The sequence below is a fragment of the Euleptes europaea genome, chromosome 16, assembly GCF_029931775.1.
Source record: "Euleptes europaea isolate rEulEur1 chromosome 16, rEulEur1.hap1, whole genome shotgun sequence".
Taxonomy (NCBI): Eukaryota; Metazoa; Chordata; class Lepidosauria; order Squamata; family Sphaerodactylidae; genus Euleptes; species Euleptes europaea.
The window spans coordinates 49,353,487-49,368,495 of NC_079327.1; the positions used below are offsets into that span (position 1 = coordinate 49,353,487).

Here is a 15,009-nt window from a genome sequence, read left to right on the forward strand (position 1 = left end):
AGTGCAGATGTACTAGAGGTTCTAATACTAAAACTAGGTGTATTGTAAACATTACACAACTACAATTAACCTTAGGGCATTCGTTAGTAGAGAATAGAATACAGGTGAGAACATGTGCAATATAAATACAATATAAAATTGTACCCTCATAAATAACACTGGTTGCCTGTGTGGAACCTATATTTGTGAGGTTTTTTGTCACTGTTGGTGTGTAATAATAATCATATAAAATTGTTCAATCTTATCAAAGTGTGTGCTGCAGTATCACTTTGTATGTCTGCCATATTTAATTCTGGGCATACTAGGAAAGGCAACCCATTTTAAAGAAAAGTTGCCCGCTTCCTTACATATAATTCACAAATCTGTTCCTTGAACCTCGCCTTTTTTTCAGTGATAGGTACCTTTTCACTTACACATAAGGGAAACTCTGGAGTTGAGCTTTGTTGTAGCAGAGGTGAAATGCTGTCTCTTTTATGAGGAAGTGTGTGAAGAATACATGAATACCATGGATCATGGTAGAAAGTTTTCATCAAAATGTGCCTGACTTGTGAAAGAGGCGACATAGTGGCGGTATTGTCTTACTTGCCATCTTGGTCCTGATGAATGGAAAAGAGCATATTGGACAACTTTATATGATATTTTAATTTTCTTTTTTTTTTAATCTGCTAAAATGTTCTGAATAATTTTACTTTAAAACAAGCAGCTGGTTAATTGATTTAGACCACTGGTTCCCAACCAGGGGTCCGTGGACCCCCAGGGGTCCATGAGAACTAAACCAGGGGTCCTCGAAACAAAGTAATAAACCCATAATAAATTAATATTTACATGGGCGGCATGGCAGCAGCTCGCAGGCACAGAGTTCGGCGGCGTGTGGTGGTGACTCGCGGGAGCAGCACGTGACAAGTAAGGAACATGCGGGGGTGGGGAGGCCGGGGGAGGGTGCAAGCGAGTCTCACACAACCACACACAATGGGAGAAACATTCGTCAAACCTTGTTTGATGATAGCTGTCAAAGAGGTTTTAGGGATGGAAGCCAAAAAGAAAATACAAGAAATACCTCTATCGAACAACACGGTAAAAGCTCGAATTGAAATTATTTCAAATGACATCAAGGAGCAACTTGTTTCGAAAATAAAAAATTTGCCATGTTTTGCTTTGCAGTGTGATGAATCGACAGATGTTTCTAATTGCAGTCAGTTGCTCGTATTTGTGCTTTTTAGACAACAACACTATTAAAGAGGAATTATTGATTTCGTGGAAACTGGAAACGACGTCAAAAGGTATCGACGTCATGAATATAATAGCGGAGTATTTTGAGAAACATAGCATTATGTGGGAAAAGCTCGCCGGCTTCTGTACGGATGGCACTCCAGCCATGTTAGGATCACGCTCCGGTCTAGCAACATTAATAAAACAGAAGAATCCTTCAGCAATAACAACTCATTGTATCATACATCGTCAGGCGTTAGCTTCCAAGACTCTTCCTAAAAGCCTTGTTAATACCATGGAAATGGCCATAAAAGTGGTCAATGTTATTAAAAGCAGCGCCTTAAATACACGCCTTTTTAAAAAACTGTGCACTGAATTGGACTTTGATCATGAGACTCTTCTTTTCCACACCAAAGTTCGTTGGCTATCGAAAGACAATATGCTGGGAAGGTTATTTGAACTAAGAAAAGAGGTTGAGCTGTTTCTAGCAGAGAAGAAAATTAAAGATTTACTAGAGCTATTTTCTGATTCGAAAAGTCAGATGCATTTGGCTTATCTTGTGGATATTTTCTCACATTTGAATAAACTAAACTTACAGTTGCAAGGTTCTGGAAACATAAATTTAGCAGGTGTGGGAAACATTTTTATGTTTGAAGACAAACTGTGTGCCTTTATTTGCAAACTTCAATTATGGGTAGGCGAAAACAATTATTCTGCGTTTGTGACGTTAAAAGCACTGGTCTATGATAGTAAAGATGACATGATCACTGCAAATATACAAGACAACATCAGAAATCATCTGCAAATGCTGGTCTATGAATTCCACCGTTACATCCCGGAATATAACCAGACAGAATCAAAAGATACCCAAACGCTGATTCGCAATCCTTTTGGTATTGCTGTTGAAGAGGTTGCAGAAGAAATCCAGGAAGAGCTCATTGAATTCCAAAATGATAGGCACTGTAAGGATGCGTTTGAATCAGTTTCTCTTGAAGAGTTCTGGTGTAAAAAAGCAATTTCATATCCTACAGTTCGGGGATTCGCCTTGCGATATCTTATGCTCTTCTCACAACTTATTTATGCGAACAAGGGTTTTCTGCTTTGCTTATAATTAAGAACAAGACCAGAAATCGATTGGAAGCAAGTGATAATATTTGTATAGCTCTGAGCAACAGTATTAGCCCCAGAATTGCCCAGCTTGTAAAAAGGATGCAAGCTCAAAAATCACATTGATTTAAAATTAAAAGTTCTCTATTATAAAAAATATATTCAAATATTATTCTAAGTTTAATGTTTAACTAACAGTTATGATTAAAGTTTATTTTCAAATACTCTGAATTTTTATTTTGAACCTTGGGGTCCCTGCACCGAACAAAAAAGTCCTAGTGGTCCCTGGTCAAAAAAAGGTTGGGAACCACTGATTTAGACTGAAGACATTTTGTAGAAAGAAAATTGGCAATGTAATGGATTTTGGTGCATCCACAAGTGCTTGACAGATTTTGTTTGCTTATCATAAAATAACAGTGATCATGTTTTTATGGGGAGTAGCAGCCTGAGTTAAGAAAGGGAATACTGGAAGAGAAATATACAGAAAGGCTGTTGGAATATGTATGTATTAACTCAATGGTCTGTCTTCCTTTTCTATACTTTAGTTTTTACTGACTCCCTCTGTGACAGACAAAGCCAATTCAGTCCCCTTTTCCAGTATTTTCCAATACCCTTTGTACCCTGGTGGTCTGGAGACAAAGCCAGAAATGATCAATCAGGACCCTTGGAACATTTGGAAGGGGAGGGGAGGAACAGCAGAAAATGAGCCATTTAATGGAGGTGTCTGTCAGGTAGGATTTAGAGGTTCCTTAAACAGGGCAAGGATCTTGCTCTGTCTCCAGTCACTTGTGATGAAAGTGGACTGTTTAGTGCGGTGGCCTCTGGTATAGCACGCATGGGTATATGGATCTCATATGCAGTCTTACTACTTTGATAGCTGTTGGGACAGGCTGAGGTCAGCATTTTAAAAAGGCTCTAGTTAGGGATGCCAGCCTCCAGGTGGGAGCTGGGGATCCCCCAGAATTACTGCTCATCTCCAGACTACAGAGATCAGTACCCCTGGAGAAAATGGATGCTTTGAAAGGTGGACTGTATGGAATTGTACCCCACCAAGGTCCTTGTCCTCCCCAGGCTCCATCCCCAAATCTCTAGGAATTCCCTAACTTGGGTCTGGCATCCCTACCCCCCCATCCCCCACCAGTGCCCAGGGGGGACCTGGCAACCCTAGCTGTTGTGGTCATCTGCCGGGTTAAGAAACCTGAGGTGAACTTGGCAGTTCCTGGCTAATTCTCTCTATTTCAGTAATATGTACAAAGGTATAATTAGATTTTACCAAGGCAGGGTAGAGGGTACCTCAGGAACGCAATCAGAGTTTATCTCTGGGATGACTATTATTAAATAAACATTGCTTTGGCCTCTTTCACAGGTGTGCTTGATGGTGTGATGGGGAATGTGTATGGGCAGATAGTCCACAATCCCAAAACCTATATGTGCTGCCATTTTGGGGACAATGGCACTGGGCTATGTGGGGGTTTTCCTGCCAAAAAATGTTTTAGTGACTGTTCCTGCCACACTCTCATGTTGCCATATCTAGCTTGCTTTTGATGTGATTGTATTTTTTTATTTGTATGTGATTAGATTATTTTTATGCTTTTGTAAACTACTTTGGGACGTATTTTAGGTAGAAAAGCAGTATCAAACTCTATAGAATTTTAATGTATGAAACATATTTATTTTTTAAAAAATACAGAGTTGTTAATTATGTTTCCTAAACACACCTGGTTTCTGCTGGGGAGGGTGGCTAGAAATATAATAAATAAGTCTCTGTACATTTCAGGGAATTATAGGAGGCTAACCGAAGCAAATGTCAGTTGGTATAAAATATGGCAGTGAGACTCCTGTCTGGGGCCATCAGCTCAGAACATTACCGCTCAAGTGCTACGTGAATTGCACAGGTTGCCTGTTTGCTTCCAGATGCAATTCGGAGTGCTGGTTATTACCATTAAATTCCTTTGGAGCCTTGGGCCCTCACACTTATCAAACTGCAACTCCTGGTATATACAAAACAGATAAAAGGAAGTATTTCTTCCCACAACACATAGTTAAATTGTGGAACTCCCTGCTCTAGGATGTGGTGATGGCTGTCAACTTGGAAGGCTTTAAGAGGGGAGTGGACATGCTCATGGAGGAGGGGGGTATTTCATGGCTACTAGTAAAAATGGATACTAGTCATGATGCATACGTATTCTCTCCAAGATCAGATGAGCATGCCTATTAGGTGCTTTGGAACACAGGCAGGACAATGCTGCTGCAGTTGTCTTGTTTGTGGGCTTCCTAGAGGCCCCTAGTTGGCCACTGTGTGAACAGGCTGCTGGACTTGATACACCTTGGTCTGATCCAGCATGGCCTTTCTTATGTTCTCTCCCACACCATCCTTAGGCAGCCATCTCCTTGTGGTGCCGTCTCTTGGGATTGTGTGTATAGCAAGAGTTAGGTTAACGGCATTCTCTGCGGTATGCTCAGTTCTCTGGAATTGACTACCAGAGTAGGTGCAGAAGGTGCCTTCACTGGCTGTGTTTTTAGAAAAATTGCTCTGTTTCACAAGACATTTGGTGGTGGGTTAACTATTTTGGCAGATCTGGCTGCATTTTTAATCTGTATGTTTTTTGTTAGTGAAGTCTTATATAATTGTGTCCTTGCAACATGTTGCTGCATTGTTAGTTGCCTTAAGTCTAAGGAAGTAAGGTGGAATATAGATCTTTTAAATACATGTTTTAAATAAATGCATCCAAGTTGTTGGGGCAGTCATAGGGGCAGTGCCCAGTGAGAAAGGGAAGGCCATTAAATGGGGGTTAAAAACACAGGGAAAGGGCAGCTCTGAGGACAAGCTGAATACCTTCCTGGTTGTTGTAGAGACGGGTGATCTGTTATTCTGTATATGTGGTCCTGTGTCTGAGCTGATCTTGCTGTTCTGATGCCTGGGCCATATTTGTCCTCTGTGTGATCCTGCCCTGGAAGTGCCAGAGCTGTCCTTGCTGTTTGGTGGTGGAGGAAAATACCTTCAAGTCATAACCGACTTGTGGCAACCCTGTAGAATTTGTTGGAAGACCTGAAATTCTAGTGGAGAGAAATCATAATCTTTAGCCATATAAGTGGTTCAGATAACTGTGGTGGAAATTTGGCTTCTTGTCATAATAAGAAATGTTTTCCCTAACTCAACAAGATGGGCAACTTGTTGAATTTCAAGTCAGCTGTGCCAGAAAAGTAGAGACAAATGATTGCAGACAGCTCTGGTCTTTGAGGAAACTTCTCACAGATTAATTACACAGTAGAATAGAGCTTCCATTTTACATCATTTACTAATTCATGACAAAAAAAACCCTCTGGCAGAAAGAATATGTACATATATGCAGGTGAACAGGCAAGGGCATGCATCAATAAAATGCTTGCAGGATCATATCTAAAACAAAAAAAATACTGAGCTATAACAAGCCATTGTCAGGCATGTATTAAAGGAGCAAGAAAAACTGAGTACTTAAGGGGGGGGGAACTGATTGGGCTCTATCCTGCCAATGTACATTATCTGTGAACAGATGCTGAATGATGTGCTGTTGAACTGATTATAATGGGACTGCCTTAAAAAGTATGACCTTGATTGTGCCAGTTGCACTACACTTAAGGATTTTTCAAATTGCAAATCTTAGTTATTATATGCATAGCAGTGCTTTTAACATTATTTCCTGGGCTGCATGAACATAACTTAATCAGTACCTTGCAGCACTTGTTCATTTTGCAGGCGGTTGTCTTTTGTGACCATGACTAACACATTTGCAATCTTTCTCTTGCCTAAAGTGGAATACTGACAGCTCATTACAGGTAAAACACAGGTCTGCGAGTTTACCTGGCCTTTTTGAATATTACTGTGGAGTTGTCTGCTCTTAGGGAGGGGGTCAGAAAAGAAAATATGTGTAGTCTCTAGTCTGAAGCATAAATGTCTGACTGCTGGGTACTGTCTAAAACAGCCAAGTTGTTTTAAAATACTAGCGAATGAGCCTTGACCAGAAAAAAAGAAATAAATAATTTGAAAGCTGCTTTACTGAGTGCCTGAATTTTTTATGCTAGAAAGTGTTCCTAGAGTAAGGGTGTAGTGCGATAAAAGTTGGCCCTGCAAAGTCTCACTGAAATCATTAAGTAGTATGTAGTTCAGTGCTTTGTTTTTATTGATGTCAGTGGGAGCAGCCCACCTCAACATAGTACTCTTTTATCTTTGACCTACCTTTCAGACATATTCTTCCTCCCATTCCAGAATCAGCCATTGTACCACAGTAATGTGTATAAAGATTGTTGCACATAGTTGCATGCATGCAGTCTGCATAGTGGTAGGTCCACGGCTCAGTGGTAGAGCATCTGCTTGGTGTGCAGAAGGTCCCAGGTTAAATCCCTGGCAACTCAGTTAAAAGGATCAGGTACAAAGTGATGTGAAAGACATCTGTGCCTGAGACCCTGGAGAATGGCAGCCAGTCTGAGTAAACAGTACTGACTTTTATGGGCCAAAGTTTGATACTGTATAAGTATTTTACAATTGTAAAATATTCTAACAATCATTCTCTAATAAAGTTATGTGTATTTTAATGGCAACAGCGCAGAACTTGGCAGTCTGGTGCATAAGCTGAGGGTCTTCTTCTAATAGGAGCTTCTTTGCCAAAAGCTCAACTGACTCTTCAGGGAATTTACTAAGTAGGGGGGAAATAAGCTTTGATCTAACTTCGTGGTAGAATGGGCAACATAGTGCATGTTCGATGGTTTCAGTGTCCCCTGTTCCACACGGACATAACCTCTCTGATCTAGGGATCTTCTTATATTTCCCTTCTAAAACAGCCAATGGTAGGGCCTGGCATCTGGCAAGGGTAAAGACCTTCCTATAATTAATAGACTCAAGATGATAAAAATAAGCTGCAGGTGAGACTAAGTATCTAGATTTATCAGGTACTAGGAAAAATGGTGATTTTCCAAGGTCTGCCTGGTGTTCAATGTCTTCCACCCTTTGCTTCAAGAAACTTGATGCTTGGTCTACGCCCATGGCTAACAGGGTAGGTGGAGAAAGGCCCAGGCAGGCCATTTTATTAAGGACCGTCTTTAGCCATGTTGACTGGAACTTATCCTGTAGAAGCAGGGGTAGCAGTCCTTGAGGGATAAGATTTAATTTAAGCCAAAGAATAATGGAAGCAGTACAAACCCTTGCTCCACCCTCACCAGTCCTGCCTCCAATCTAGCAGTAGCATTTGCTATACAACGAGGTAAATGGAGGGCTGCTCTCAAGAATTTAGATTGAACCTGTTCCAGTGGGACAAAAGTAGATGAAGGTGGCCCAAGTAAAGTCCCATATGTCAGTTGTGCCAGTGTTTTCACTTGGTAAAGCTTAAGAGTGGCTGGAAAGTAATGCCCTCCCTTAGTTCTTTAAAATTTAATGATGTTTAAGGCAGATTTTTGCCCTTTCTCTGCTGTGTAATCGCTGAACTGTGTTTTTTAGAACCAGAGGTTTGTAAGACAACTACTAAGTATATAAACTTGAGAACCTGGAAAGTGTCACTCATTTTGGATGGGGTTGCATTTCTCTTGAGGGAACAGGTCCATAATCTGGGGGTGTGCTTGGACAGGTGGCAGCTGTGTCCAGGAGTGCCTTTTACCAGCTTCAACATTAGCCAGCTGTGGCCTTTCCTGGGCAAAAAAGATTTGGCCACTTTGATGCATGCCCTGGTTATATTTGGATTAGATTACTACAATGCACTCTACATGTGGCTGTTCTTGAGAAACATTCAGAAACTCCAATAGGTACAAAATGCTGCAGACAAGAAGTTGACTGGAGTGGGTTGTAAGGACCATATCACTCCAGTTTTGGCCCATCTACACTGGCTCCCAATTTGTTTCCAGGCACAATTAAAGGTGCTTGTATTGACCTTTAAAGCCCAGTATGGGAAAAGGGCCTCAAGAGGAACCCTGGCCCATACGACCACCAGTTCGGGCCAGAGCAGCTACAATGATGAGCCTGCTCCTCCGGAAGACACCTGTTCGACCTAGTTGCCAGCATCGGAGCTACAGAGGGGTAACTTGCAGCCACCTCCCCCAAGGCTGTGGGTGGGTGGCCATCTTGCCATCAGAATTAATTGAAGTGGTTAGACAGGCCTTAAGGGAAGAGCTACAGCAAATTCAAGGGCACTCTTCCCCATCTTCAACCCAGGGGTCCCATTACTCCCCAGCAGGATTACTGCCCCAGCATGTCTCCATGGAAAGGTCCAGACCAACAAAAGGACAAACCACTTCTTATAGAGATGAGTCCTATCAGTGGCCCACCAAAGCAGCCAAAAAGGCCCTATTCATTAGCACTAGCCACTGTTCAGGCAATGAGACATCCTCTTCATTGTCAGACAGTGAGAGAGAGGAAGGGGAGTTTTCTTCCAAGGAGGAATCCATTGTAGAAGAGCAACCTTCCTTTCTTTTTAATGGGGATGACTATTAGCCATTATTTGCTAAGGCCATTACAGCAATGGATCTTTCTGAGGAGCCTGACCAGGGAGAGGACATAAAAGGGGGCAGAGATCCCGTCCAAAAGGGATCAAGGAATTTCCCCCTAGACTGCCTTGTAGAGAGGTCGGTTCCCTTCCCTGAGTATTTCAAGAGGCTAGTGAAGGCAGAATGGGCCAAGCTGTTATCTAATAGGCAGTTTTCCAGTGCTCCTAAAAAAGCTTTATTCTCTGTTCCCGCATGCCATGGTTTCCTTAGTGGATGCTCCCATAGTGGCACTGCAATCCACAGATTTGCTCTCAGAGGATGGACTGGGGGATATTAAAGACTCCCTAGACAGAAAAGCAGATTATGCAGCAAGGAAGGCTCATGAGGCCACAGTGTTGACTATTAGAGCAGCAGCCATGACAGCCTTGATCTCTAGAGCCTCCACTGTACGGGCCAAAAAAATGAGTCAGCTAATTCCCAGTGACAACAAAAGAGCATTGGAAGGAGTGAACCGTATCCCAGCAGACGCATCCCTAGACTTCTTGACATTTGCAGCTTGCTCAGTGGTGGCAGTTTCCACTATTAGATGTGCTCTGTGGCTGAGGGCCTAGCAAACAGACCTCCACTCCAAATCCGTCGTGATGGCCTACCCCTTCCAAGGCAGAAGATTATTCGGAGATAGGCTGGACAAGATCCTGGTGGAGACTGGAGTCAAAAAGAAGGTTATGCCCTAGAAATCTATGGAAGGATGACAGGAGGACGTTTCTGCCCCACTTCTTTTGTTCCCATCATACACTTTCATGATCCAGACCAGATCAGAGGAGAGTACATTGGCCAACTAATGGGGTCCTTTTGAAGAGGATCCCACTTCAGCAGGTCCCCTCAATTCCAGCTGTTCCAATCCAACCAATCTGATTGATCGGCAAAACAAGGAAAACAGTGGCACCAGGCACCTGCCAGTGGGGGGCAGGGACGACGACTACAAGCGTTTCTAGCACAGTGGTTGCTGTCACAACCAGACCACTGAATTCAGCAAACCGTACAGCACAGCTATGTCATAAGTTCATCAGTCTTCCCCCAGACCGGGTTTTTTCCACTTCCCAGATCTCTGCAAGGAAAAACACAAGAACCTCAACAGCCATAAACCATCTATGTAAGGTAAGATCAATAGAACCTATTCTTCCTGGCGAGCGTCACTCAGGAGTCTACTCTATCATCTTCACCTTTCCCAAGAAAAAGGGGAACTGGAGAGCAATTCTCGACCTAAATTACATCAGCAGGTTCGTGGCACACAAGCATTTTCGAATGGAGACCCTCCACTCCATCACAGAAGCACTAATACCCGGATATTAGGACTTCAGTAGACCTTAACAAAGCATACCTACACATTCCTAGCTATTCAGGACATTGAAGATTCCTTCAGTTCTCTTACCTAGATCATTGTTTTCAATTCAGAGCCCTCCCTTTCAGGTTGGCATCAGCTCCCTGAGTCTTTTCCAAAGTGCTGGTGACACTTGTGGCACTGACTCGAAAACAGGTCATCTGAGTTCACCCTTACCTGGATGAACTTAGGAGTCATTATAGACACAAGGAAGATGTTATTTCTTCCAGAGGACAAGGTGAGCAAGATATTCCATATGGCCAAATCAATAGCCAAGGCCAAATCTGTCCTCTAGAACCATCTAGAGTCAATTGCGGCCAGGCATATTCAAGGTTCCCTCAGCACTCAGGCAGACTAGCTGAGCAGACAGAAGATCGATGAGAACAAATGGTCTCTCAAGTGGGAGACCTTTCAGCAGATTGTAGACAGGTTTGGACAGCTGGAAATGGACCTCTCCGCCTCTGCGTCCAACCATCAAGTAACAGTTTTTCTCCAGGTGCCACCATCCTAGCTTAGAGCAGGTGTATGCACTGACATCTCAGTGGCCTAAAGGCCACTTTCTGCCGTTACCAGTGATTCCAAAGGTCTTACGGAAGATACGCCAGGAATGAGTGGAAGTGATATTCGTGGCTCCAGAGTAAGAACATAAGAAAGGCCATGCTGGATCAGACCAAGGTCCATCAAGTCCAGCAGTGTGTTCACACAGTGGCCAACCAGGTGCCTCTAGGAAGCCCACAAACAAGACAACTGCAGCAGCATTACCCTGACTGTGTTCCAAAGCACCTAATAGACATGCTCTTCTGATCCTGGAGAGAATAGGTATGCATCATGACTAGTATCCATTTTTACTAGTAGCCATGAATAGCCCTCTCCTCCATGAACATGTCCACTCCCCTCTTAAAGCCTTCCAAGTTGGCAGCCATCACCACATCCTAGGACAGGGAGTTCCACAATTTAACTTACGCGTTGTGTGAAGAAATACTAACTTTTATCTGTTTTGAATCTCTCACAGCTTTAGCAGATGACCCCGCATTCTAGTACTTTGAGAAAGGGAGAAAAGCTTCTCCCTGTCCACTCTCTCCATACCATGCATAATTTTATAGACCTCTATCATGTCTTCCCTTAACCACCTTCTTTCTGAGCTAAACAGCCCTAAGCGTTTTAACCGCTCCTCATGGGGCAGTTGCTATTATCCTGATTTTAGTTGCTTTTTTCTGCACCTTCTCAAGCTTTGCAATATCCTTTTTTAGGTGTGACCAGAACTGTACACAGTATTCCAAGTGTGGTCTCATGATAGATTTGTACAAGGCAGTATGATAGCAGCAGTTTTATTCCTTGTCTAATTATGGCCACCATGGAATTTGCCTTTTTCACAGCAGCCACACACTGGATCTTCATCGAGCAATCCACTACCATCCCAAGATCCCATTCTTGGTCTGTTGCTGTCAGCGCAGATCCCATCAGTGTATATGTGAAGTTGGGATTTTTTGCCCCAATAAGCATCACTTTACATTTGCTCACATTGAATCCCATTTGTCATTTTAATGCCCATTCCTCCAGTTTGAAGAGATCCTTTTGGACCTCTTCACAATACGATTTTGTTTTAACCACCCTGAATAATTTGCTGTCATCTGCAAACTTGGCCACCTTGCTGTTTACCCCCAATTCCAGGTCACTGATGATCAGGTTGAAAAGCACCGCTCCCAACACCGATCCCTAAGGGACCCCACTGCTCACATCCTTCCATTGGGAGAACCGACTGTTGATTCCTACTCTCTGCTTACTATTTTTCAGCCAGCTCTCAATCCATAAGAGGACTTGCCCTCTTATCCCATTACTATGAAGTTTGCTTAGCAGTCTTTGATGTGGGACTTTGTCAAAAGCCTTTTGGAAATCTAAATACACAATGTCCATGGGCTCATTCCTGTCCACATGCATACTGACACTTTAAAAAAAACTCTAAACTTTTAGTGAGACAGGACCTACCTTTACAAAAGCCATGTTGGGTTTTGCTCAGCAGGTCTTGCCCTTCTACATTCTTGACAATTCTATCTTTAATAATGCTTTCCATTAATTTACCTGGAACAGATGTTAAGATAACTGCCCTGTAATTTCTCCAGTCCTCTGGCACAGAGGCTGATCTAAGGGACATGTTACATATTATTATTAGAAGTTCTGCAATTTCCCATTTGAGTTCTTGAAGAATTCTAGGAGGTATACTGTCTGGTCCCTGTGATTTGTTAATTTGCAGTTTGTCTAGACATTCCAGGACCTCCTGATTGTTACCCCAGTTCTGTGTTTTGCAGTAGCCATATGAATGTCAAGGAGTTTGTTAACTATTCTTCCATTTACAGTTCTTAGAAAGAGGCAGGCGCCAGCAATTTGTAGTTTTTCAGGGGGTAGCTTTGTAGAGCATATTACTTTTCGTTCCTTAAGTGTATAGGGGTGGGTGGCCAGCTCTCCTTTCTCCACAAAAAGATGTATCCTGTATTACAGGAATCTGTTGTAAAGTATTTCTAGACAGAGCCTACAAATCCAGGAGTTGTATTAAGCTACAGACAAGTTCTCAGGAGTGGAAAGACTACCAACATTAAGCCTCTCCCATCTCACAGATGATAGAGGACTATGTGCCATCATTGCTCCTCTTTTGTCAAGACTCAGTTCAATCCCCCTTCACTCAATCATTATTTTCAGGCATTGGTTGAAGACTGAATAGATTGGAAAAGGAAGATTCAATCTGGTGTCATAATCAGAGAAACTGCCCATCAGGCATATAAACAGCAAAATCTGTGGAAATAGTAGAACAGCCTGTAGGAATCGAGCGCACCTTGTGGGAAACCATCTTTTCCCTTTTTCTAGTAATGAAATTCTTTGCAGGTTGACATTATAATCCCACTTGGGATGCAGCAAATGACAAATATTTTTCATATAAAGGTAATAAAATTGATGCGCACAAGGGTAAAATCAGGAAGATTAGTTAGACTCTAATTAGTGCTCTTACCTAATGGACAGGAAGCACCCTTTGGAGTTCTGGGTTAACAGTGTGTGTCAAATGTTATATGTGTGGTTGACATTGAATTCTCACTGACTTGATTCAGTGCAGATTTAATAGACAAGTATTGTGTATTGCTGATGATACTCTGTTCAGTTGGTGTGTATGTGTATATAATCATGTCTTGGTTTTTGAGTTTATTGTTTGGTGCATATTGTAAACCACCTTGAGCGCACATTTGTGGGTAAAGGAGGTTTAGAAGTATTGTAAACAAACAAAAAGGAAATAAGACAAGCACAGTCTTCCTGGTCCAGTGTGATGCAGTATGCAATACATTTTTCATCATACTTGTTATTTATTTCTTATTAATAGCCCTCCCTCATTCCCAGTCAGACTGGATAAAATCTGAACAACTCAATCCAACAGTGTAGTCTCCTTAAGTACTTGGGCGTTACTTTTAAAGAGACACTAAACTTGAATGCTCATATAGCCACAATCAAAGCGTCTGCTCTTCGGATTGTGGGCTCTATTGTGAGGTTTTACTATTCAAAAGGGGATTTCCTTATTGACCCAGCAATAAATTATTTAAGAGCAAGGTCATCCCTCATGTGCTATATGGCGTGGAAATATTGGGGTGGATGGACACTACCCTCCTTAGTATAGAGGGAATCCAAAACTACTTTCTTAGGTGCATCCTAGCCCTTCCGAAAGGAACCCCAGCAGCCCTGATGAGAGCCGAAACAGGTCTCCCATCTCTCAGGGCCCCTGCACATCTCGCTATAATAAAATATTGTAAAAAACATGGACTATCAGGCCAGACGGGTTTGGTAGCAAAGCTTTTGATTACTTACTGGCAAAAGACCAAGCCCGCCAGAGTCTCCTTAATAACATTTACCATTGCAGCTCTGTACCTGATGATCTTTTAGATGCTGCTTCAGATAAATCTTTACTTGGTGACTGGGTATTTAGGATGGATGCCTTAATTGACAAAGTAACAATCCGAGAATCTAATTTCCCCCCGGTTCCATAACTATAAGAAAGACCATCTTAGATCTTCCTATTTAGTTAATCTCACATCTCAGAACCTTAGGGTGGCTTTCACCTCCCTAAGATTTCAGACCATACCTTCAGCCTTTCTGACAGGGCGGTATAATAAAATCCCAAAGGAACATTGCACATGTATCTGTGGATCTTTATTACTGGAGGACATTTTTCATTATGTGCTATCATGTCCATTGTATAGTGAGCCTAGAGCCAAATTCTAGGATGGAATTTTGAAGGGAGTAAATTTTTGTTCTGAAATTGATAAAAGAATTTTTTAATCTGACTCTGATTTGCATGTCACCTTTAGAATGTCTCAATTTGCTATAGCAGCCAGGAAGATTAGAGCTCTTGAAGCTATTAGAAAATTTTTGTATAGGAAGGCAAATGAGTGCGATCTTTGTTTTAATAGAGATTTTGTATGAAATAGTTTTTATCCAGGCAATGTATATTGATGCAATTTTATCCCTTTTTTGGTTTTTTGTACATATGTAAGGATATTTTGTAATGGCCTATGGCTGAACAAATAAATGAATTCTCAGTCAAATCTGAAGTAAAATCTTTTAGTTAATCTGTTTTTTTTTCTTATCACAGGGCGTGATAATGCATGTGAGAAAACATCATATATGTTTCTGCGAAAAGAACTTCCTGTACGGCTTGCTAATACCATGAGAGAAGTAAATTTATTGCCTGACAACTTGCTGAATAGACCTTCGGTTAAACTAGTCCAGAGCTGGTAGGTAAAGGGAATTGGTATGATTCTGTGACTTTGGCAAGTAAGAGTAGTTCTGCAGCTTGGACAACTATAGTGGCTCCTTGTCCCTTCCTC

At 42.0% G+C, this 15,009-nt stretch overlaps 1 protein-coding gene across 1 annotated transcript in view; it reads left to right on the forward strand.

Moving 5' to 3' along the window:
- The window catches only part of PDK3 (pyruvate dehydrogenase kinase 3), a 64,879-nt gene that overhangs the window by 15,904 nt on the left and 33,966 nt on the right, over positions 1-15,009 (forward strand). The window contains exon 2 of the mRNA XM_056861752.1: positions 14,775-14,916. Within this exon, the coding sequence (XP_056717730.1) occupies positions 14,775-14,916 (142 nt within the window). The remainder of the gene's footprint in view (positions 1-14,774; positions 14,917-15,009) is intronic.